The following is a 25,009-nucleotide window of genomic DNA, read 5'->3' on the forward strand; positions in this document are numbered from 1 at the left end:
ATATACATGTAAATATGTCAAGGGCTTATAGAACACTATAGGACATATATAAGATGTATTTAAAATCTTTTCTTCCTTCAGTAGGGAGCCATTTCTTTTAAGCTTTTGTATTATTACAAATTCCACAACAAGGATATAATTTTGCCTACCTTTTTGAAGTGGGTCTATCTGTATTTAAATATGTTTGTTTATGTCAAAATTTACATATTTCTTTCTTTTTTTTTTTTTTGTCATTGTTATAGGAAATCTGATGTCTTCTAGTGTCTCTGCATTAGACACTATTACTACAGTAGCACTTGGATCTCTCACATCTGTTCCAGAAAATGTGTCGACTCATATTTCTCAAATTTCTAATATGATATTAGAAGAACAATCATTAGCAGCAGAAACTAAAACTGTACTACAGAAATTTATTGTTAGTAAATATCTTTAATTATTTTTGAAGGGCTTTATTTGATAAGTCATCAAAAAACAATGTTAATTACTCTTCTTTTTTCTTAAGCTTTGCTAGACACAATGATATACATCTCTTTGAAAGAGTATATTTACAGTTTTAGAGACAAGTCTTTCCGTTGTTTTGTTTTTTTCTCGGTACTGGGGATTGAACCCAGGGATGCTTTATCACTGAGCTACATTGCCACTGTACCCCCCGCCCCCCAACCCACACTTTTTAAAAAAATTTTGAGACAAGGTCTCACTAGGTTGTTTAGGGCCTTGCTAAATTGCTGAGGTTGGCCTCGAACTTGAAATCCTTCTGTCTCAGACTCCTGATTCACTGGAATTATAGGCATATGCCACCATGCCAGCTTCCACTGTATTCCCCCCCACCCCCCGAAAGATTGGTTTCCAAATGTATGTAATTAAGTTCTGACACTTTTTTCACTTGTATCTGGTATGGTTAAGAATAGGAGTTATCAATAAGCTTTCTAATAAGTAAAGGGCAGCTTTAACTCCAAATGAATCAAAGAGACTCATGACTTGTTAGTTGGCATAGAAATTGGCACGCCCTCCTCATTTCAAGGGTCCTTGGCATAATCATGTTAAACTAACTTTCAACCAGAAAGGGGATATTGGATAATTTTTAAACTATAATAGTGTATGATAATAATAGTAATGTGTGATAGTAATAGTCATATGTACTAGTAATAGTAATTTAAGAAAAATAGTAAATAGAATTCTAGGAGCACAACCAGGCATGGTGGTGCACGCTTAGAATCCCAGTGGCTTGGGAGGCAGAGGCAGGAGGATGGTGAGTTCAAAGTCAGCCTCAGCAATTTAGTGAGGGCCTAAGTAACTCCAGTGAGACCTTGTCTCTAAATAAAATATAAAAAAGGACTGGCGATGTGGCTTATATGGTTAAGTGGTCCTGGGTTCAATCCCCATTGCCAAAAAAAAAAAAAAAAGAATTCTAGGAGCACATACAACAATATCCAGGTTTAGATCTGTGTGACCAAGCCTTTCTTTCTTTCTTTTTTTTTTTTTTTAATATTTATTTTTTAGTTGTGGTTGGGCACAATATCTTTATTTAATTTATTTTTTTTCTATGTGGTGCTGAGGATCAAACCTCGCACATGCTAGGTGAGTGCTCTACCGCTGAACCCCAACCCCAACCCCAAAGCTTTGATTCTAAAGCTTTTCCCCATGATTCTATAGAAATCACTCATGTAATTATACTTAATATTACCTCTTTCATACCTGATTTATATTTTTTATACTGTAATTATATGGATTGCTAGGAAGTTCTTGACCATATTCTATTTTTTTTCCTATGCAGGCTCTCTGCCTCCCTTTTTGAAGTTAACAATATTTATTCAGTATTTTCCAAATAAATATTATAAATGTTAGCTGACCTTCATTGAAATTGACAAAGTTAAACATATTTTGTCTTTACTAATGTTTCAGAAATTGATTTATTCACTAAATGGTAGTCTTTATTTATGAATGTTTTCCTGCATAACAAGGTGAAAACATTGCCTAATTCAAAAGAAGAGATGACTATTGCTCCCACAGAATTAGTTGGAATTAGTTTTCCAAAGAAAACCAGTATTCTTTTAAGTACTTACTAATTTATTTATTTTTTCCCCAAGTTTAAGTACTTACTAATTTATTTCTGTTTTTGTTTCCCCTTCCTTAGTGAAAAGAGGTTTAGATCAGAATTTATGTTTTAATTTTTTGATACTAGGGATTGAACTCAGGAGTGCTAAACCACTTAGCCACATTCCCAGCCCTTTTAAAAAAAATTTTTAAAGTTGTTTATGGACCTTTATTTTATTTATTTGTATTTGGTGCTGAGAATCGAACCCAGTGCCTCATGCATGCTAGGCAAGCGCTCTACCACTGAGCCACAACCCCAGCCCTTTTTGTTTATTTTTTATTTTGAGACAGGGTTTCGCCAAATTGCTTAGGGCCTCACTAAGTTGCTGAGACTGGCTTTGAAATTGGGATTCTACTACCTCAACCTCCCAAACTGCTGGGATTACAGGCATGCTCCATAGTGCCCAGCTTTTCTTCTCTTTTTATAGAACTTTCTAATCTACACTACATTGTTAATTTTCCATATAACTTGATAAGAACAAGAACTTCACAAGTTCTTCTGATAGATTAGGCTCTTAGTCATCAGACCTTCAGAGTCAAACACCTCTAGCCCAAAGCCTACTCTTGGTAAATATTTGTACTCAATCTTTCTGACTGGTAACCTAAACTTAGTTGAAATTTATTTTCAAAAAATATACCTGTGGGTTTTGAGGTTTTGTTTTGTTTTTTAATTTCCTTTGGAATGGTGAAATCTTATCAATTGACTCATTTCCTCTCTTCTGAATTTTGACTTGTTTCATTAGACTGTTAGGAATATACTATGTGGGCTGGAATTATGGCTCAGTGGTAGAGTACTTGCCTAGTAGCATGTGTGAAGCACTGGGTTCTATCCATTAGCACTGCATAAAAATAAATAAAATAAAGGTTTGCTATCCATCTACAACTAAAAAAATAAAATAAAAAGAATATATTATGCACCAACTGACCATTTTCTTAATTACTAGATGTAGGACTAAGTGACTTATGCTGAATATTAATTTTAGATATACAGATCAGATATCTTAGTAGGTTATAAAAAATAGAGAATGTCAGTTTAGAATTTTAATGTTCATGTTTAGTTGCTGAAGATTTTAAGATATTATGTAACCAGCCAGGTTTATGGAAGTAAAATACTCTTTATAAAGACCTGTTTGCTTATTTTTAAAACCAGAATGAATTTTCAACTGGCCTTCTAAGTTCACTGGAGACAATTTTAAAACCTGCTGTGGTGCATATATTGGAGATCAATAGTCAACTGAAGCATAGTTTCAAGACTTCATTGACAGTGGCTGATAAGGTAACAAATGTTATGTTCTTTCTTAAAAAAAAAATTTTTAAATACCTTTATTTACTTTATTTATTTATTTTTATGTGGTGCTGAGGATAGAACCCAGCGCCTTGCAAGTGCTAGGCAAGCGCTCTACCACTGGGCCACAACCCCAGCCCCTGTTTATGTTTTTTATATGTCAAAATTTATGTGCTATTTAAGAAAGAAACTAATGTGTTTTTTTTCCTTCAAAGATAGAAGATCAGAAAAAAGAAATGGATGGCTTTCTCAGTACATTGTGTAACAATCTACATGAACTACAAGAAAATACAATTTCTTCCTTGGTTGAATCACAGACACTTTGTGAAAACTTAAGTGAAGACCTGAATACCATAAAACAAACCCATTCACAGGTATCTTCTTCTTTTTTGTTTTTTGTTTTTTTAAATTTTTTTAGTTGTTGAGGCTGGAGTTGTGGCTCAGCAGTAGAGTGCTCACCTAGCATGTATGGGGCCTTGGGTTCTATCCTCAGCACCACATAAAAATAAATAAATAAAGGTATTGTTTCCAACTACAACTAAATAAATAGTTTCAAAACATCTTTTAGTTGTTGATGTACCTTTATTTTTTATTTATTTATATGTGGTGCTGAGGATTGAACCCAGTGCACACGTGCTAGATCAAGCACTCTCCTACTGAGCCACAGCCCCAGCCCTCACAGGTATCATCTTTAATTGATATGAGAATGTAAAACGAAAGTTTTATGATGGTTTGATATGGTTTAATGATCTGTTACACAATCTGAATGCTGTTAAAACCAATTTAGAAAACCTGTCCCAGTGGAATGTAGTATATTTTAGTAACCAAAACAGAGAATCCAAAATCAAAGCAAAGTCAGGTGCAGTGGAGCACATCTGTAATCCTAGTGACTGGGGAGGCTGAGGCAGGATGCTTGTAAGTTCCATAGCCATTGTTCCTTATAACAATAATTAATGTCAAATATTTGAAAATACTTCTCTTAATCAGTTAACATTTGAGAATTTGCTACATGTAGAACCCTATGCTGAAGCACATTATGACACAACAGCCTTTCTTTACACCAAGATGAAAGATTAGTAAAAAAAGAAAAAATATATCTTTAGAGAAAAATGATTATAACAGTTAAACTGAACATGATGTTGCAAGTTCTTTTCTCTAGAATGACATGGGTAGTAGTATCTTTCATAAACTAAGCCCTACTTTCTCTTCATTATGTCTTTTTTTTTTCTCCTTTTTTGTACTGGGGATTGAACCCAGGGACAGTTAGTCACTGACTCACATCCCCAGTCTTTTATATTTTTCATATTGAGACAGGGTCTCGCTGAGTTGCTGAGGCTGGCTTTGAGTTTGCAATCCTCTTATCTCAGCCTCCCCAACTGCTGGGATTACAGGTGTGCGCCACTGCACCTGCTCTCTTTATTACTTCTGTCTCATTGGTGACAGATATTTAAATTCTAGTAAATTAATACAATTTTCAATTTTTAATGATTGATTATAAATATAATTCATGACTTCTTTTCCAGGTAAACTATTCTTCAATATGTGCAGCTTTAAACTAAAGCCAAACCTTCAAACCATAATCTCTATTACCAGATATGTGGAAAAAAACTTCTATTATGATTAAGATTTGAGAAATGGGGCTGGGGATGTAGCTCAAGTGGTAGCCCGCTCGCCTGGCATGCGTGTGGCCCGGGTTCAATCCTCAGCACCACATTCAAACAAAGGTGTTGTGTCCACCGAAAACTAAAAAATAAATATTAAAATTCTAAAAAAAAAAAAAAAAAGATTTGAGTAATAATGAAAATCTTAAGTTTTATTAAATTAGCCTATCATGAAATGACAGCACTGTGGTCAATAAAACTGAAAACTGTTGACATGATTTAGTGAGCAAAAAAAAGTTCTTTTTCTTTGGAGGTGGGGAGGAATTCATATCTATGTCAATCAAAACGAGAGGGGGAAACACATCAAGGTTTTTAGGTATGAAATACAACAACTTTAAAATAGAATATTAGTTTTTGAAATAGATAAGCATGAAACTTTTCAGGGAGGATTAACATCAGAAATTAGTAAAAATTATAGTTAACACTTGTTTATTCTGTTTATTCCTCCCATCAATACAGATACAGATCCTATGACTTGCCCAGTTTTCTAATGAAGACACTGAGACCTTGGGAGCTCAAACAATATTTCATTTTACATATTACACATGCCTAAAAGGCATTCATTTGTGAGTGCCTCTTCTATACATTTCTTGGCAATTTGAAATTGCAGTAATTTCTTATACCTCTATGTAGGGTATCTGCCTTAAATCTATTTATAACTTTGTAGATACCTATACATATATAGATCTTTTATTGTATGTAATTCCTGAGGGAAGAGTTGTATAGATCTTTCTCTTTCTTTTATATATATGTATATATATTTGTTGTTGAGATTTGGTAAATTCCATCGATCTGTCTTTAAGCTGCTTTTAAACTTGCAAAAAAATTTGTTTTATATATATGTCATATTCTAAGGCTGATCATTTTTTAATAAATTAGCTGTTTTGTAATGCTTAAAATTGGTAGCCAAATAGGAAACTTGATCCAAAATATATCTTACATGAATGCTTTGATTTCCCTGGCTTTAAAGAAGCAAATTTACTAAGTGAACTATTCCTTGGGTTTTCTAGAATTTAAAGTGAACACTAATGAAACAATTGTGTAAACTTTGAACACATATTGTAGATAAATCTGATAATACCTGTATTACCCTCTACTTTTGGACTAGTAGAATTACTAACAGACTTTTTCACAATCAGAATGTTAGGTATATATTAAGAGATATTAAGTGGAATGAACAGTAAATATAAGTCCTGGATATGTTTCCAACTCTTCCTTGTAATCTTTAGTGTAGCTTCTTCATTGTGCAATGTGGCATGTTATGTGCCTATAAGAACTTGTTTTTAAAGATATTATGTATAAGTAAAGATATAAGAATCTAATTATATTTTATTAATAAAACTCAGCTAGATCCTATAAATTTTTTTAGTTCCAGTAATTAATATTTTTGGATTGCTTGACCCATTAAGTTATCATCATCAATTTCCCTTTCTAGTGTTATCATCAGTTAGAAAGTAACTATGTACCTGTCACAATGGTTCTCAAACATAATGTGATATCTGGATGTGTTTTGAAGTATAATGAAAGTAATTTGTTACTAACAATTAAAACAGCAAAGTTTGCAATTATAATTATTTACTTTTTAAAAAATATCTATAAATACTATCCTTTTTGTATCACTTTCACTTCTTTCCTCTATGGGAGAGAAGTGAAGTTAAAGAGCTTCTCAAGAATTTATATTATTCTCACCTACAGAAGAAGACTTCATGTCATCCATCAGTCATATGCAGAAAAAAGTGTTCAACTGTCATAATTACAAGTCTTTTCCCTTTCTCCCATCTTCTTATAGGAGCTTTGCCAGTTAATCAATCTTTGGGCAGAGAGATTCTGTGCTTTGGAGGAAAAGTGTAAAAACATCCAGAAACCACTCAAGAATGTCCAAGAAAATACAGAGCAGTAAGCTATTTTTAAATTCTTTTCGACTTTCTATAAGTCTTCTGAATTATTTAAGAAAAAAAGAGTTTCAAATAGTGCATATAGTTCTTATATATTTTCAAGTAAATTTCTCATTTGTTAACAAGTTAGTATGTATGTGGGTATAACTTAAGTGTATAAACACATAAATAACTTTCTATCCATATTTGTGCTTCTTTTTCAGGCAGTGAAAAATTTGGCTATTGTTCACAATGTATTTTCTTATTAAATAACACGTTTATTTTATTTATTTATTTTTATGTGGTGCTGAAGATTGAACCCATAGCCTCACACGTTAGACACACACTCTACCACTGAGCCACAACCCCAGCCCAATATATTTTCTTATTTTTCAGTCTTAAAATACATGTTGAGTAATTTCACAATTTCTAATCTACATCACTGATAAAAAAAAAAATGCTTACTAACTGGAACAGGGTTAGGTAAACAATGGCTGATGGGCTGGATTCCTATAATCATAAACAATTTGTTTATAATTTACCTCTTTGTTTACATGTTGTCTTTGACTGCCTGTGCACTGCAGCAGTGTAGTTGTCATCAGAATCATTGCACCATAAACCTAAAATACTTGCCGTCTGGCTTTTTAAGAAAAAGTTTGCTTATATCTGCACTAAGGTTTTCTGTGGTTTTATAGCCTCATTGCTTGTCAGTCCTGTATACTTACCATATTGAACCCAGGACCTCCATGATAGGCAAGTGCCCTGCTACTGAGCTGTATCCCCTATGTTTTCTTTTAACAGTTTTAGAATTTCATGTTTTACTTGAAATTAAATTTAGGTTGGTGTATGTATGTTTGGTATTAGAGATCAAACCTAGAGCCCTTGACACACGCTAGGCAAGTGCTCTACCATTGAGCTATACCCACTCCCATCTCAATATTTTACAGTAAGTCATTAAGTCCATGATCTATTTTAAAGTATGTATACATATGTATTTAAAAGTTTATAAGATTTGTCAAGTTTCAATTTTTTTTCCTATATATATATTTTAAACTCATGAGAAGGATATTCTACTTACCCATATTTTTACCCTTTTAATTTTTCCTTATGGAAATCTCAAGCTTCCTTTAAGAGCAGGACAGGTTTACAAGCCACAGATTCTATTTTCCTTTGTCTGAGAATGTCTTGATTTCACCTTCATTCCTGAAAGATATTTTTATTGTATGTAATATTCAGGATTGAGTTCTTTTTTTCAGTATTTGAAGTATGTTCTTCCATTTCCTTCTGGCCTCCATAAGATCAGATTTTCATTATTAAAGTAATTGTTCCCCTATTGGCAGATTATCTGCAGCTGCTTCTAAGAATTTTTTCTTCATCTTTAATTTTTAGAAATATAATTACATGTCTATTTAATGTATTTATTTCAGTGTGCCCTATTGGATTTGTTCAGCTTTTGTAATCTGTTGGCTGTGCCTTTCACCAAATGTGGAAATTTTCATCTTCTATTTCTTTGAATATTTTCCAGTCCCATACACTCTGTCCTCTCCTTCTGTGACTTTTTTTTTTTTTTTTTTTTTGGGTACTGGAGATTGAACTCAGGGGCACTTGACCACTGAGCCACATCTCTAGCTCTGTTTTGTACTTTATTTAGAGATAGGGTCTCACTGAGTTGCTTAGTGCCTTGCTGTTGCTGAGGCTGGCTTTGAACTCTCTATCCTCCTGCCTCAGCCTCCTGAGTCGCTGGGATTACAGGCTTGTGAGATTACACACCCAGTTTCCTTCTGTGACTTTTGATGACACAATGTTAGCTCTTTTATTATGTCCCCTGAAGAGAAAGCTTTATATCTTTTATTCAGATAAATAGATAAACATACATCTTTCTTGTTCAAATTCAATCAATTCTATTGACCTCTCTTCGAGTTCACTGAGTCTTCCTCTATAATTTCTAAACTACTGTTGAACTCATCAGTAAGGTATTTTATTTATTATTGCATTTTTATAACCCATTTTGTAACTTTTATTTTATAACCGACTTTATAAGTTGCTGGGGCTGGCTTGGAATTTAGGATTTTTTTTTTTTTGTACCAGGGATTGAACTCAGGGGAACCTGACCACTGAGCCACATTCCCAGCCCTATTTTGTATTTTATTTAGAGACAGGGTCTCATTGAGTTGCTTAGCACCTTGATTTTGCTGAGTCTGGCTTTGAAATTGCAATCCTACTGCCTCAGCCTCCCAAGCAACTGGGATGATAGGTGTGTGCCACAGCACCTGGCAGTTTAGGATCCTTTTGCCGCAATTGCTGTGATTATAGACATGTGCTACCATTCCCAGCAACGATCCCTTTTTATCCCTGGTAATCCTCCGTGTTCTGGTCTGTTTTATCTGAAATTAATATAGGTACTTCAGCTTTCCTTTGGTAGCTATATGATGTATCTTTCTCCATCCCTTTACTTTTGGCCTAAATATTTATATTTAAAATATGTTTTTTATAGACAAAATATAGCTAGCTGCTCTTTTTTGTCAAACTTAACAATATGGACTTCTTTTTTTTCCTTTTGTATAGTGCTGAGGAGCAAACTCCAGGCCTCATACATGCTAAGCAAGTGCTACCATGCCAGAGCCCCCAATTTGTGGCTCTAATCATATATTTAGACCACTTGCATTTAAAATGAAAGTTAACATGATTATATTAAAATCTGTAGATCTGCTGTTTTCTATTTCTTGCATCATTTGTTCTTTATTTAATTTTTCCCCTTTCTTTTTCCTAATTTAAATTGAACATTTTTATGTTTTCATTTTCTCTCTTACATTGACTTTACACTTTTTATTACCTTTTAAAGTGGCTTTTTCAGGATTTGAAATATGTTTTTTTTGTTTGTTTTTGGGTTTTGGTTTTTGGTTGTTCTTGTTTTGGTAGTGGGGATAGAACCCAGGGACACTTTATCATTGAGCCACATCCCCAGTCCTTGTTATTTTATTTTTTTAATTTTGAGATAGAATCTTTCTAAATTGCTGAGGGTCTCACTAAATTGCTAAGGCTGATCTTGAACTAGCAGTTCTCCTGTTTCAGCTTCCTAAGTCACTAGGATTATAAGCATGAACCACCATATCTCATATAGTGTTTTAAAATAACTTAAATCTATCATCAAATAATCTTTTCTTTCATGTGTAATAAAATGACTTTATAATAGTATATTCCCATTTCTTCCTGTGCCTGTGTCATTATTTTCCTATATTTTATATATGCTATGTATACTCACTAGAATTACCTAGGAAATCTGGGTGATACTCATGTACAATAATCATAACTGCTTTTGACATTTTAGTAACTATCTAGATAAATTCTGTGAGAACTACAAACAGAAGCATCATATCTGGAAGAGGGCTGAGAAAGGTTTTATGAGAAATGTCCACTTTTTCAAAAGTCATTTAATGGTAGAGGTGATGTCAGTCTGCTCTTAATGAATTTAGAAGATTCATTTAGAGCAGGAGCCACACTACCTGCATCAAATCTCACTTGAGAGGTATATAATCTTGGGAAAGTATATATCCTTTGAGTCTTAGTTTCCCATTTCAACAATGATGTTTTCTTTTTCTAGGAAATCTAAGGATATAATCAACAAAACAACTTTTCACAGTAAAAAATTTGGTACTGATTCTGATGGCTTGTCTCAAGAACTCAGACATTTTAACCAAAAAGGTAGAAAATTGGTTGAAGAGTCTGTGAAACACTGTGATACACTCAGTAGTAACCTGGAAAAAATATTTCAAGAGACTGAACAGAGATGCAAGTCTCTGACCACAAGCACAGCTTGTTTTTCTGAACAGTGGGTATCTTGCTTAAATAAAAGGGAAGAGGAACTCCAGAACATGTTGGAGGTAATAATTTTGTACCTGGAACCTACTTTGGGGAGAATAGTTATAATCAGAAAATTAAATATTCTTAGCTTAGAACTGATTTCAAAACAAATTATATTTTAAGACATAATGACTTAACTTTTTAAAAAAAATATTTATTTTTCAATTGTAGTTGGACACAATACCTTTATTTTACTTATTTATTTTTGTGTGGTGCTGAGGATCGAACCCAGGGCCTCGAACGTGCTAGGTGAGCGCTCTACTGCTGAGCCACAACCCAAGCCCGACTTAAACTTTTAAGTAAAATACTTGGTATGCTTATACATGATCTTGTTTTATGCTTTGGTATGTGTCTTCTACATGCCTAATGTAATATCCAATTTCTGTCTTATATCTAACCTTGATTTTTTTACTTATTTCTTTAGGGAAGGGCACTCTGTCTTTAAATATTTAATACTTTCCATTTGTATTTACTTTTCTCCAGGTACTTTCAAGCCTATTGTTGTTTTAAGAATTTAGGATTTGGTTTGGTTGCTCAAAGGATACTTGATAGGCTTGTGGGTTTGCTTGAACTTAACACTTGCTTGAGCCCTTTATGATTTGTTTTTCTTTTCTGTTCAATAAAAGGATTTCACTATGTTCTCAGAAAGTAGACTCAAAGAATTTAAGTATTTTAAGTTATATAAACAACCTGGGATAAGGAGAAGAAACAGGGTTCATAGAGAAATAACAGACAAAAAACATACAGGGTTATGAGCCTAGACAACAAGTCATACCAGAAGGAAGCTATGAAAGAATCCTGATGTTGTGTCCAAAGAACTTAATAGCCAACCTGTTAGCATTCCCCTGCTCTAAGATGATATAATGGAGCATCAATAAGAATAATTAGGGCTGGAGTTGTGGCTCAGTAGTGGAGCACTTGTCTAGCATGTGTGAGGCACTGGGTTGGATTCTCAGCATCACATATAAATAAATAAATAAAATAAAGGTCCATTGACAACTAAAAAACTATTAAAAAAAAAAAAACAATTATGAGGGCTGGGGATATAGCTCAGTAGAGTGCTTGCCTTGCATGCACAAGCACCTGGGTTCAAGCCCCAGCACTACCACCACCAAAAAAAAAAAAAAAAAAGAATAATGACTACAATAGATAAAAACACATCAATTATATTAAAGCTAATTAATTCATTAAAATTTCAGGGGTTTCTTTTGGATCATGATAGGGAAACAATGCATTATTTTGAAAACAGGTAAATAAGGAGAAACAACATCCATCTATTTTTTTTTTTTCAAAGAGCCATATCTTGGTTTAACAGGATAATTGATAAAGAAAAGTATTTCATAGAATCTCAGCAAGTAAAATGAAGGAAAAATGATACAATTTGAATATCATCACTTTGCAACTCCCAATGAAATAACCTCTGTGGCCATTAATGATTGCTAAGTCATTTTATCAGATGTTCAAGAGTTAGGGGAGAGATTGAGAGGAACTTTCTAATTAATAGGGTAACTACTTCTGAATCCAGTGATTAATATATATATATATATATATTTTAAGAGTCTGGTTCCAGGAATTGAACTCAGGGGCACTAGACCACTGAGCCACATCCCCAGCCCTGTTTTGTATTTTACTTGGAGACAGGGTCTCACTGAGTTGCTTAGTGCCTCACTTTTGCTGAGGCTGGCTTTGAACTCGTGATCCTCCTGCCTCAGCTTTCCAAGCCTCTGGGATTACAGGTGTGCGCCACCTCATCTGGCCCCACTGATTAATCTTAACAGATATAACCAGGGCATTGTATGCCTGAAGTTCCACCTGTGAAATAGGCCTGAATTAGATCAAGCCTGTAAATTTAACCAGTTTATAGAAAATACAGATGAACATAGGAATATATGGGATGGCAATGCAATAGACCAAATCCAGAATTTGAGATATCCAAAAGGGTAAAAACCTGATTTTTTCAACAATAGTTTTAAAGGAAAAAAGATGAGGCAGGATAACTTGTAGATCAAAAGAATCTTAAGTCTTAGTTTGCTTGAGACAATCCTTCCTTATATCTGTTATGTTGGAGTAATTATTAGGAATAGGGCTTATTGCTTTGAAAAGTGTCCTAGTTTGGATAAAAATTATATAGTCACTTAATTAAGATATATTCAGTATCTAGTGATGAATTCTGGTTCATAGAAACCAATTGGGGAAAACATTTGGTGAAATTTGAATACTCTAGACATTTGATCTATAGGAATAAATATTAAATTTTTAGATAGGATAGTTGTCTTAAAATGCTCTTAATTCTTAGACATATGCTGAAGTAAATGGATGAAATGATATGGAATTTGCTTCAAAATAATCCTTATGATGAGGACTGGGAGGTCAGTCTTATTTTATCTGTGCCCATGTGTTGATAAATGTTGAGACTGGGTGATGAATACAAGAGGTTAATTATCTTGTTCTCTTTACTTTTGTATAAGTTTTTAAATTTTATAATGGACAGTTTCAAGGTAAAGAGATATGACATGTTGAATAAAGCATTTGATAACTTTAATTTTAGTAATGAAAGCTTATTTGTATCAATTACAGGTTGTAAACCAATGTTGTGAGACTTCAAGTTCAGAGATCACTGAAAAATTAAGTGGACATAAAGAAGCTAATGAGAACCAACATAATATTTTTCTTGGTCAGATAACTACTGATGAAAAGCAGTTGATAGTACAAAGTCTAGAGCTTAATAAAAGTATAAAAATTGGCTTATCTAAGCTTAATTGCTTTCTGCAACAGGATCTGAAACTGGATATCCCTACAGGTAATTTAAAAAGGAAATAGAATTGTTAATTTTTTGAAATTGAATTTAATGCTATACAGTGTTAGATGTTATTTAAAACTGATGCTGATCAATTGCCTGATATGAATTTTTCATCTCACTGTAATCAATTTAATAATGGAAAAATTAGAACCTCAAAATAGTTTTAATATCAAGTATTAGGTGTCATGATATAGCTGGTATATACAAAATTTAGACATCATAATTTAGTAAAATTTCACATTCAAGGAACTGACTAATCTAAGAAAGGGCATTTTAAAAATAAATCATAAAACTGACCAGCCATCTATCTAGCACTCTGTAAAATGACGGTTTTTTTTCAGGACCAAGGACCTAACCCAGGGTGTGTCCTAGGCAAGAACTCTTGCCACTAAGCTAAATGCCCAACCCCTATAAAATAATATTTGAATATCAAGAGTATTGGAGGAATTTGTTGACTAAATCCAGTTTAATGCAAAGTTTACCACATTGTGCATTTTGTTATGTGTCCCTCTCATTTTGTTGTGGACTGTTAGCATATAGGAATTATTACCATTTGAGAGATAGACATGGCAAAGATCAGTAGATCATAATGATTCAGAGTCCTTCATGAAAAAGATTTTATGCAGGACAAATAATTGGATTATTCTTTGGATTGTGGTGATAGTTGCACACCCTGTAAATTCACCAAAAATCATTGAATTGTACATTTAAAGTAAGTGAACTTTATGGTATGCGAATTATACCTCAAAGCTTTTTTTTTTTTTAATTTTATTTTTAAAAAGCAACTATAAAAGAAGATTGTGCTAAAGGATGTTGGGTTAGTTGCTGGACATGGTGGCACATGCCTGTAGTCCCAGTTTCTCAGAAGGTTAAGGAGGATCACTTGAGTCCATGAGTTTGAGACCACTCAGGGCAACATACTGAGACCCCATCTCTGAAAGAAAAAAAAAAAGTTAGTTTATTTTTTCTGCTAAAGACCTATAAGGTTATTGTTCACTTACCAGTGAAATTAGGAATTTTGTTAAAATGTTGAATGAAAAGCAAGAGCCAAATAATAAAAAGGTGTGAAGATGTAGCTAATTGTATAGCACCCCTGGATTCAATCCCGAGTACCACCAAACTTTTTTAAAATTTATTTTAAAAAATAAAAATTATTATTTATATCTCAAACTTCTACTTTCCGCACTTGTCTAATGTTCCCTACAGGCACAACACCACAGAGAAAGAATTATTCATACCCATCAACATTAGTAAGAACCAAACCACGTGAACAGCTCCTTGATCAGCTGAAAAAGAATCAGCCTGAGCTGTTAATGATGATGAGTTGTTCAGAAAACAATAAAGAAGAAAATAATCAGGTAAAATTTAAAGTATCATAATTTTAGAATTCTCCCTTAATCTTGACATGATTGATTTCATGTGAAAAATGTTATTATTTACCCTTCAAACCTGCCCTGCATCTCATTTATCTACACCCCCCTCCTCCCCACTTTTAAAATATTTTTTAGTTGTTGATGTACCTTTATTTTTTAATTTATTTATATGTGGTGCTGAGGATTTAACTCAGTGCCTCACACATGCTAAGCAAGTGCTCTGCCACTACGCCACAACCCCAGCCCCTATCTAACCCTTTTTTATGATGATTTTAAGCGTTGGACTTAATCACTCATCTGACTTATTATTTTAGGACATGGATGAAGAAAAGGCAGTTCTGGTGCAATACATTGAAGAACCTCTAAATCAAGAGTCATCTGTAGATACCAGTGTGGATTGTTCTTCAAGTGGTGGGGTTCCGTTTTTCCAGGTATCTGATTATATAATTTCAGATAATCCTTCCACAACTCCCACAAGTCAGTCACTTACTATTCAGTGTAAAGGCATTACTCTTGGTGTACCATAACAAACAAATTTTCAGTCATTGCTTTGGGATGGCTTATTGACTTTTCTGATTTAACTTATTTATATAGTCTGATATTGATAAAGGGTTTTCTATTAGATAAATAAAGGCAAATTTTTACTTAATCTACATACTTAGCTGGTAATTTTTAGCTATTACATTTATCCCCTTTCTCCTTCTTATATACTCAGAATGGATACTAAGAGGAGTCATTTCTCTCTTCCTTCTGCCTTCCTTCTTCCAAACCTTGTAGATCTTGACGTGGAAGGCCTAGATCTTGTATCTGACCATTAAATTTTGAAGGCTTAAGCGATTTTTAGAGTGAAGTCCTCTTATATTAGTGATTTATCCTGCCTGAAGCTCTTCTCTTATTAACTATTCCTCAAAGTTTCCTGAGCTCCTTAACTGCCCTGATCTTATGCAGTTAAATCCTATGACCTCTCCTTATCCTCCCCACTGTTGGGAACATGGCACTATAAATTGTCATCTTTCCCTCTATTTTGAAGATATGAGCATAGGCAAAATAAGAATTTCCTTATGTAAGACATTGACATCTACAGTTTACAGTTAGAGAGTTGCTTCTGATAGGTATTTGCGGGTACCTGTTTTTAATAGATTTGCAGGTCTTTTTTCCTCAAGGTCCAAACATTCTTTCTCTATCCCTGATTTAAACTGTTAAAAATTCTAGCACAGATGCCCTTAAATTCCTCTCTGTCTACCTCAGAGCAATTTCATCCCCAAATTCTTCCTACTTTTTGCTTTACTTTTTTGCTTTTTAAGAACTGTAAGTATATTTCAGTTTTTGATCCCTTTCTTTTTCTTATGAAGTTAGGAAAAGGGGGAAAGATAGAACCTTAGTGACCACTTAATCCCCGGTCAGAAATCCTTTAATTATTATTGTTTGTGGCATTTTAGAGGTTAGACTTAGTGACTTAGCTACAGCAAGGAAGTCCCTACAGTATTGGAAGGCTTTGGGGTTTGGTTTTAGATGTTTAGGTGAAATCTAGAGGTGATTTTTTCTCTAATAGCAGTCTGATGTGGGGTGTTTGCTGGATTTAAAAGACAGTGATATGGAGAATTTCTCTAGGTCTAAAATTTTTATTTTTTTTGGTGAGAGCTTTATTTTTGCTGTGCTGGGGATTGAGCCCACAGCCGGATATATATGCAAGTGTTTTGTTTTGTTTTTTAGTATTTATTTGTAGGTGTAGATGGACACAACACAATGCCTTTATTTTTATGTGGTGCTGAGGATCGAACCTGGGTCCCGCCCATGCTAGTTGAGCACTCTACCACTGAGCCACAATCCCAGCCCTATGCAAGTGTTTTACCACTGAGCTCATCCCCAGCCCTGTGCTGGGTCTAAAACTTGAAAGTTAGTTTAGGATTTGTCTTAACATTGACGACTGAGTACACAATCAATGTTACCACTATCTTTTTTTTTTTTTTTTAGTAGTAGTACTGGGGATTGGTGCTTAACCATGGTGCTTAATGACTGAGCTACATCCCCAGTACTTGTTACTTTTTATTTTGAGACAGGATCTCACTAAATTGCTAAGGTTATCCTCAAGCTTGTGATCCTCCTGCCTTAGCCTCCAAAGTTGCTGGGATTATAGGTTTACTTATAGGGATTATAGGCATAATTATACACCCAATTATCACCAATTCCTTATGGGCAAGTAGGAGGATTCCAATGAAATAAAACTCTCAAATAAGAAATGTGAAATAAATCTTTAAAAAAAAGATACACCAAAGTTTCTCTTTTTTGTTTTTTCAACCTTTTAGTTTTTAAAATTTTTTTATTTGTTCTTTTTAGATATACATGACAGTATATTTTGATGTATTACACATATACATACATAGAATATAACTTATTCTAATTAGGATTATATTCTTGTGGTTGTACATGATGTGGAGTTACACTAGTTATGTATTCATATATGAATGTAGGAAAGTTATGTCCAGTTCATTCTACTGTCTTTCCTATTCCCATCCTTCCTCCCTTCCTTCACTCCTCTTTATCTAATCCACTGAACTTCTATTCTCCACCCTCTAACCCTGCCCCATTGTGTGTTAGCATCCACATATCAGAGAACATTTGGCCTTTATTTTTGGGGGATTGGCTTATTTCACTTAGCATGATAGTCCCCAGTTTCATCCATTTACTGGCAAATGCCATAATTTCATTCTTTTTATGGCTGAGTAATATTCCATTGTGCGTACACCATATTTTCTTTTTCCATTCATTTGTTGAAGGGCACCTTGGTGGGTTCAATAGATTAAACATTGTGAATTGAGCTGCTATAAACATTGATGTGGCTGTGTCACTGTACCATGTTGATTTGAAGTCCTTTGGATATAAACCGAGGAGTGGGATAGATGGGTCAAATGTTGATTCCTCCAAGTTATCTGAGGAATCTCCATACTTTTTTCCAGAGTTGTTGCACCAGTTTGCAGCCCCACCAGCAATGTATGAGTGTAACTTTTCCCTATATCCTCGCCAACATTTATTGTATTCTTGATAATTGCCATTCTGTCTAGAGTGAGCTGGAATCTCAATGTGCTTTTAATTTGCATTTCTCTAATTGCCAGAGATGTTGAATAGTTTTTCATATATTTGTTCACCATTCATATTTCTTCTTTGGTGAAGTGCCTGTTCAGTTCCTTTGTCCATTTACTGATTGGGTTGTTTGCTTTTTTGGTGTAAAGTTTTTTGAGTTCTCTCTGTATCCTGGAGAATAATGCTCTATCTGAAGTGGCAAAGATTTTCTTCCATTCTGTGAGCTCTCTTTTCACATTCTTGATTGTTTCCTTTGCTGGGAAGAAGCTCTTTAGTTTGATGCTATCTTATTGATTCTTGATTTTACTTCTTATGCTCTAGGAGTCTTGTTGAAGAATTTAGTTCCTAAGCTGACATGCTAGATATTTGGGCCTACTTTTTCTTCTAGGAGGCACAGGGTCTCTCTGGTCAAATGCGTAGGTCCTCGATCTACATTGAGTTGAGTTTTGTGCAAGGTGAGAGATAGAGGTTTAATTTCATTTTGCTACATATGGATTTCCAGTTTTCCCAGATCCATTCATTTGTTGGAAGAGGATACCTTTTCTCTAATATATGTTTATGGTGGCTTTGTCTAGTATGAGATAACTGTTATGTATATGGGTTTGTTTCTGGATACACCAGTTTCTTAAATAGCCTATGTACTAGCTTCTCTGTCAAAAATAGAATTGATTTTTATAAATAATAATAATCTTTGTTTCCCTAAGCAGGATATCTCAGCAGCAATATTTATATTTAAACTGGATAAATTTTGTTATAATTGTATGATGTTTAGTAGCATCTGTGGCTTTTACTCAATTCAGTAGCACCCACTTCCTAGTTAACTGCCCCAAAATGTCTTCAGACATTGCCATATGTCCATTGGGTAGAAAAATCACTCCCTGTTGAGAACCACTACTGTATAGTATAATTTGCAATTTTGTCTTAGAAAATAATGCAGAAAACTAATATTTCTTTTATCTGATTCCTTCCATTGGTGAATATAAAGAAGACACTCACCTGTACTTGCCAGAAATACAGTTTGCTCAAATTTGTGTTGAACTTTTTCTGAATTTTTCCATACCTAAGCTGTCATGCCTACAACCCAGAAAACTTTGAAATTAAAATATAATTAATGTGTATAAAACATTATATTGCCGGGTGTGGTGGCACACATCTGTAATCCCAGCAGCTCGGGAGGCTGAGACAGGAGGATCGGGAGTTCAAAGCCAGCCTCAGCAATGGCAAAGCGCTTAGCAACTCAGTGAGATCCTGTCTCTAAATAAAATACAAAATAGGGCTGGGGATGAGGCTCAGTGGTTGAGTGCCCCTGAGTTCAATTCCTAGTACCAAAAAACAAAAACAAAAAAACCCATTATATTATATTGACTTAATTTCTCCTCTTAAATCCACAGCATAAAAAATCACATGGAAAAGACAAAGAAAACAAAGGCTTTAACCCAGTGGAGAGGTCTAAAGTGGAAGAATCTACAGAGAACTCTGTTACAAAGAGCAGATTACCATTACGAGCCCAGATAAATATTTAGTTAATTTGAGAGTTGATATTATTTTTAAGAAAAATCAAAAATAAAACCTGAAACCCTAGTACTTGAGCCTTGTGTACAGATTAAAAAGGAGTAGAATATGTCAAGACAGTACAGTAAATGTAGTTGAATTTTAATCAATTGTTTGGTCATCCCTATAATTTCTATATATTAAGTTGGATTTCATTTGGGATTTTTATTGAGTAAGTATGTTTCTTGCTTTTCATATAAAGTAGCCTTTCTACAACAAATGAAAAGTATTTTTCTTGTATATTATTAAATATAAAATGTATGTGAATTGTGTTGTTTTAGGCTTGAACTTACATAGATAAATATTTCCAACACTTGGTCTTGGAAAAGACCAACTCATTTATTTTCTTGATGAGACTTATCTATATTTTCTTGCCTCTTCCGTAAACTCTGTTGCCTTCTCCTCAGCTTACTTTCTCCCTTTTAATTTGTCACCAAACCATATATTGAACTACAAAGTTTCCTTTTTTATTATGAGAAAACCAGAATTTTACCCAGAAATCTTAAACTATTTTTCAGTGATTATGTCTAAAATTACTGTTACTGATAAACATACCCCTGAGAGTATCCCTTCCTTCAGGGATAATTTAAAAAATGTATGTATATATATATTTAGTTTTAGGTGGACATAATATCTTTATTTTATTATTTTATTTTTATGTGGTGCTGAGGATTGAACCCAGTGCCTCATGTGTGTCAGGTGAGTGCTCTATCACTGAGCCATAGCCCCAGCCCCTCTTCAGGGATATTTTAATTGATTTTCCCTAGATATGAAAGCATTTCATTCCTTTATTAGCCCCCACAAAACCCAACTTTTCTACAATATAAATTGCTATTATGAGCAAACTGTCTAGAATTCTGATTCATGGCTTTGTGGCCATGTCTTTTGGAGAAGGTCACCATAATCTAAAGAATTTTCAAAACTGTCAATTATGACTAAAGTTTATATTCTTTTGCTTATCTTTGTATATAATAAATTTGTATGTATATATATATATATATATATATATTTTTTTTTTTTTTTTTTTCTTCTCTGTTGAAATCTTAACCTTGAAAAGAACCCTGGCATTTTTGATCTGGTGATCATATTTCTGGAAGTTGAGATATTTCAACATGAAGAACCAGAGCATATAGAATTTTGTGTCTACATCAAGTTTAGTATATACATTTTAGAAAGATGATTTTTGATTAGTGATATAAAACTGCCATATTGGAGAATTAGAAAATTTTCTACTTCAAGGAATTAAATTTACCTTGCAGAAGTATTAATTATTTTAAATAGAAATAGGGGATATAATTTTTCTGCAAACAGGTGTCAACGTAAACTATCACAATATCTAATAAAATGCCATTGGAACATCCATAATTAATAAATTTGGTTTCCTCATTAACTTGCTTGCCTTATAATTCTTATCTGGCAATTATTGAGTTTAATAAACTGCCTTAGTACTACTAAAATGAACTTCTACATAGGTACCACCAAGGAATAATATCCCTGGTAAACATGCCAAGCTTCCAGTTGCATTCCAAGGGGCTATTCCTTAGGTATAAGATTAATGAGAAATAGACTGCAGTTTAGCTTTAAATCATCTCATTCTATTCTATTTTAAACTTGAGACTGTTAATGCACCTAATTTAACTGCCTGACAGAAGGAAAAACAATCCATAAAATTTTAACTTCTAGAGACATACATTAGCTATACAAATAAATTTTCATATACAGTGTTAGGCACTCAAAAAGTAACCAAGAGTTGCATCCACTAAAATGGCATAGTATTGTAATCCCAGCAATTCAGGAGGCTGAAACAAGAGGATCATAAGTTAGAAGCCAGCCTAGCCAATTTAGTGAGACCCTGTCTCAAAAAAACAAAACAAAACAAAAAAAAACTGGGATGTAGCTTGATGGTAGAGCACTCCTGGGTTCAATTCCCAGGACTGTTAAAAGCAGGATAGGGTAAGTATTACTTGTAGTAGTTATTACTACAAGGACATGTTCTTTCACAGAAACAATGAAAAAAAAATGAAGCAAAAACATTGAGAAACAATGTCTTAACTTGGAAAACAGTTTATATGCTGAGTCAAGAAGAAGGTAATCCCAAAACAGTAGGAAAGTGTTGTGGTGTTTTATGTGGTCTTCACCATCCCCTCCCCATTTTGAAGTCTCTTCGGTAGTCCTAAAAAAGGCAGCCCATGTTCTCCTCATGGGTTTCTGGTGGTCCCTGGTTTCTAGGGAGCAAAGAGGCTTTGTTCTCAAAAGATTGTTCTAATTTGAGACAACTGAAGGAATTGCTTTTGTTTCACTAACTCAAAACTCAAGGTAGAAGAGAGGCAAGCATTTCTCAAAAACAAGGCAACATGGCATGGTGGTGCACACCTGTAAACCCAGCAGTTTGGGAGGCTGAGGCAGAGGATTGCGAGTTCAAAGCCAGCCTCAGCAAAAGCAAGGCACTAAGCAACTCAGTGAGATCCTGTCTTTAAAGAAAATACAAAATAGGACTGGGTATGTGGCTCAGTGGTTGAGTGCCCCTGAGTTCAGTCCCCAGTACCAAAACAAAACAAAACAAAACAAAAAAAACATAAGGCAAATGAACAACTCACTGCTCTCTGGGGCCAACAGTTACAGTTGAGGCAAGGGAAGAAGTGCTGAAAGCCTGAGAGGAAATGCAGTGGAGAGAATTTTTTAGGGAAATTAGATCATCCAAAGTACCCACAAATGTGCTGGGGGATCTAGGAAGCTACATGCCCATGGCAAGTTGCAAAGTGAGAAAAGATCTGAGCCTTAGCTTCCACCTGTCTGCTCTCTAGGCTGTGTAAGCAAGAAGTAAAGGCCGTGCCAGATTTTAAATGGCCTGGCTAAGTGCTGAAGGTGCAGCCCAATACAGCCAATCTACAAATCTAGGAGGGTTTTTGTTTTATTTATATTTTGGATGACTGGGTCTTCAAGGAAATCTGTCAACACATGAGCTGAACATAAGCAAAAAGAAGAGACCTTAGAAACCACATAAGTTAAAAAAAAAAAAAAAAACAGCTTAAAAAAGTCACTAGGCTACTATAACCCACAGCAAACAATAAAGCCTCTGAGAAATAAAGGATGATTTTGAGTTACCACATTAAAGATTCAAAATGCTCACCTTTCAACAAAATGATGCATGACCCATTCACGGAACAAAGAATAAAAGCTGAGAAAGTACACATTGGACTTTTTTTTTTTTAATTCTGAAAGTGATTTTTCTTTAAATTTTTAAACATACATAAAATCTAAAAAGTACATACATTTATGGAGTACCATGTGATATTTCAATACATGTACATCTTGTATAATGTTTACTATCAATTCAACATATCTACTTTTTCTTTCTTTCTTTTTTTTTAACTTGTACTGGAGATTGAACTATGGGGCACTTTACTACTAGCCTTTTTTATTTTTTGAGACAAGGCCTCACTTAAGTTGCTTAGGGTCTTGCTGAGTTGCTGAGGCTGGCCTCAAACTTGGAATACTCTTGCCTCAGCCTCCCAACTCACTTGTATTACAAGTGTGTACCACTACATCAGCCAATTATCATTTCCTTATGGTGAAAATATTCCAAATCCTTTCTTCTAGATTTATTGAAGTGTACAGTATAATGTTGTTATCTATTGTCAACCCTACTGTGCAATAGGACATCATAATTTCTTACTCCTATCAGTGCTAGACAAAAAATTTTAAGCAACTATTTCAAATATATTCAAAGAGCTAAAAGAATCCAGGAAAGCAATGTCTCCACAAATACAGACTATCAATAAAGAAATTATAAAAAGGAGATGGACAAATTAAGATCTGGAAAGTATAATAATGAGTGAAAAAAATCACTAAAGGATTCTAATAGCAGATGTGAGCAAACTGTAGAAGCAGTAGAAAGAATCAGTGGAGCTCAGACTAGGTTATTAGAAATTATCCAACAGGAGACCTGTGGTGTGCCAACAAACATATCAACATTTGCAAAATTGGAGTTCAAGGAGAAAAGAGAGACAAAGGGACAGAAAGAATATTTGAAGAAATAATGGTCCCAAACACTTCAAATTTGTTAAAAAATTTTTTGAATCTACATACCCAAGAAGTTTATCAAATTCCAAACAGGATAAATTCAGAAGAAATCCATGCTACCAAAGTAATCATAAGAAAAATGCAACTCAAAGCCACAAGAGAGCTGGGCATGGTGGTACATGCCTGTAATCCCAGTGGCTTGGGAAGCTAAGGCAGGAGGATTGCGAGTTCAAAGCCTGCTTCAGTAAAATCGAGGTGCTAGCAACTCTGTGAGACCCTGTCTCCAAATAAAATACAAAATGGGGCTGGGGATGTGGATCAGTGGTCAAATGCTCCTGAATTCAATCCCCGGTACCAAAAAAAAAGAAAAGAAACCCACAAAAGAGAGATCACTTTTCGTTCATGAGAATGACCTCACTAAAAAATACAGAAAAAGATCAAGTATTGATGAGGCTTTGGGATAGGGGAACTCTTGTATGTTGCTAGTGGGAATGTAAAATGGTCTAACACTGTGAAAGAAGGTGAGTTCTAAAAACATTAGGATTGCTCAGCAATTTCACTCATAGGTATCTGCCACAAGAAAATAAAACATGCACCCATACAAAAATCAGTAGATAAATATAGCAGCACCACTTAAAACAGCCAAATATCCATCAATTTATGAATAGCTAGACAAAATGTGGCGTATACATGTGATGGACTACTTAGCCATAAAAATTAAGTACTGGTGCATTATGTAGAAAAAACTCAAAAACATTGTGCTCAGTGAATTAAGTCAGACAAAGCTTGCATATTGCATGATTCCATTTTTATGAAATATTCAGAATAGGTAAATACATAGAAACAGAATAGGTAAACATAGAAACAAGACTGGAGTGAGGGGGGAATCTGGGAGTGATTACCTAAGAGATATGTGATTTTCTTTAGGGTATTGAAAGTGTGTTAGAAATAGGTAGAGGTGGTAGATGAAAAACACTTGAATATATTAATAGTCTTATGCTCTACCAACTGAGCTACCCAGTACCTTATTAAAATATATTAAATGCCACTGAATTACATATTTTAAAATGGTTGTCTTTATATAATATGAACTCACCTAAAAAAACTCATTGAAAATATCAAACAGCATCAAAAATTCAAGACATCAATATTGTTGGCAGATTAATTTTTTTAAATAGTACAATTTAAGCAATGATTTGTGTGCTCAAAAAACTTAGTAGTTTTCAGCTATTTTAAATGTATTTGAAGAGCTAAAGGATACCATATTTGTTTGTTAAATCAAGAGAAGCATGAGATTGAAGGGTTCTTAAGTAAGAGACTAATGTCTCAACAAATAGAGAGTATCAATAAGGAGATGGAAATGATGAAGAACCAAAAGGAAATTCTGGAGTTGAAAATTGCAATAA

The 25,009-nt window shown here is 34.1% G+C and overlaps 1 protein-coding gene across 1 annotated transcript in view; it reads left to right on the top strand.

Moving 5' to 3' along the window:
* The window catches only part of Kif11 (kinesin family member 11), a 49,236-nt gene extending 28,266 nt beyond the window's left edge, over positions 1-20,970 (top strand). The window contains exons 14-22 of the mRNA XM_046450537.2: positions 243-415; positions 3,245-3,370; positions 3,595-3,753; positions 6,830-6,936; positions 10,516-10,795; positions 13,353-13,575; positions 14,782-14,933; positions 15,263-15,379; positions 19,421-20,970. Of these exons, the coding sequence (XP_046306493.1) occupies positions 243-415; positions 3,245-3,370; positions 3,595-3,753; positions 6,830-6,936; positions 10,516-10,795; positions 13,353-13,575; positions 14,782-14,933; positions 15,263-15,379; positions 19,421-19,552 (1,469 nt within the window). The 3' untranslated portion in view covers positions 19,553-20,970. The remainder of the gene's footprint in view (positions 1-242; positions 416-3,244; positions 3,371-3,594; positions 3,754-6,829; positions 6,937-10,515; positions 10,796-13,352; positions 13,576-14,781; positions 14,934-15,262; positions 15,380-19,420) is intronic.
* Positions 20,971-25,009: the final 4,039 nt, after the last annotated feature.

The sequence above is a fragment of the Marmota monax genome, unplaced genomic scaffold, assembly GCF_021218885.2.
Source record: "Marmota monax isolate L192 unplaced genomic scaffold, Marmota_monax_Labrador192_F-V1.1 WCK01_AAM20220418_F8-fsc00004, whole genome shotgun sequence".
In the NCBI taxonomy this organism is placed as follows: domain Eukaryota; kingdom Metazoa; phylum Chordata; class Mammalia; order Rodentia; family Sciuridae; genus Marmota; species Marmota monax.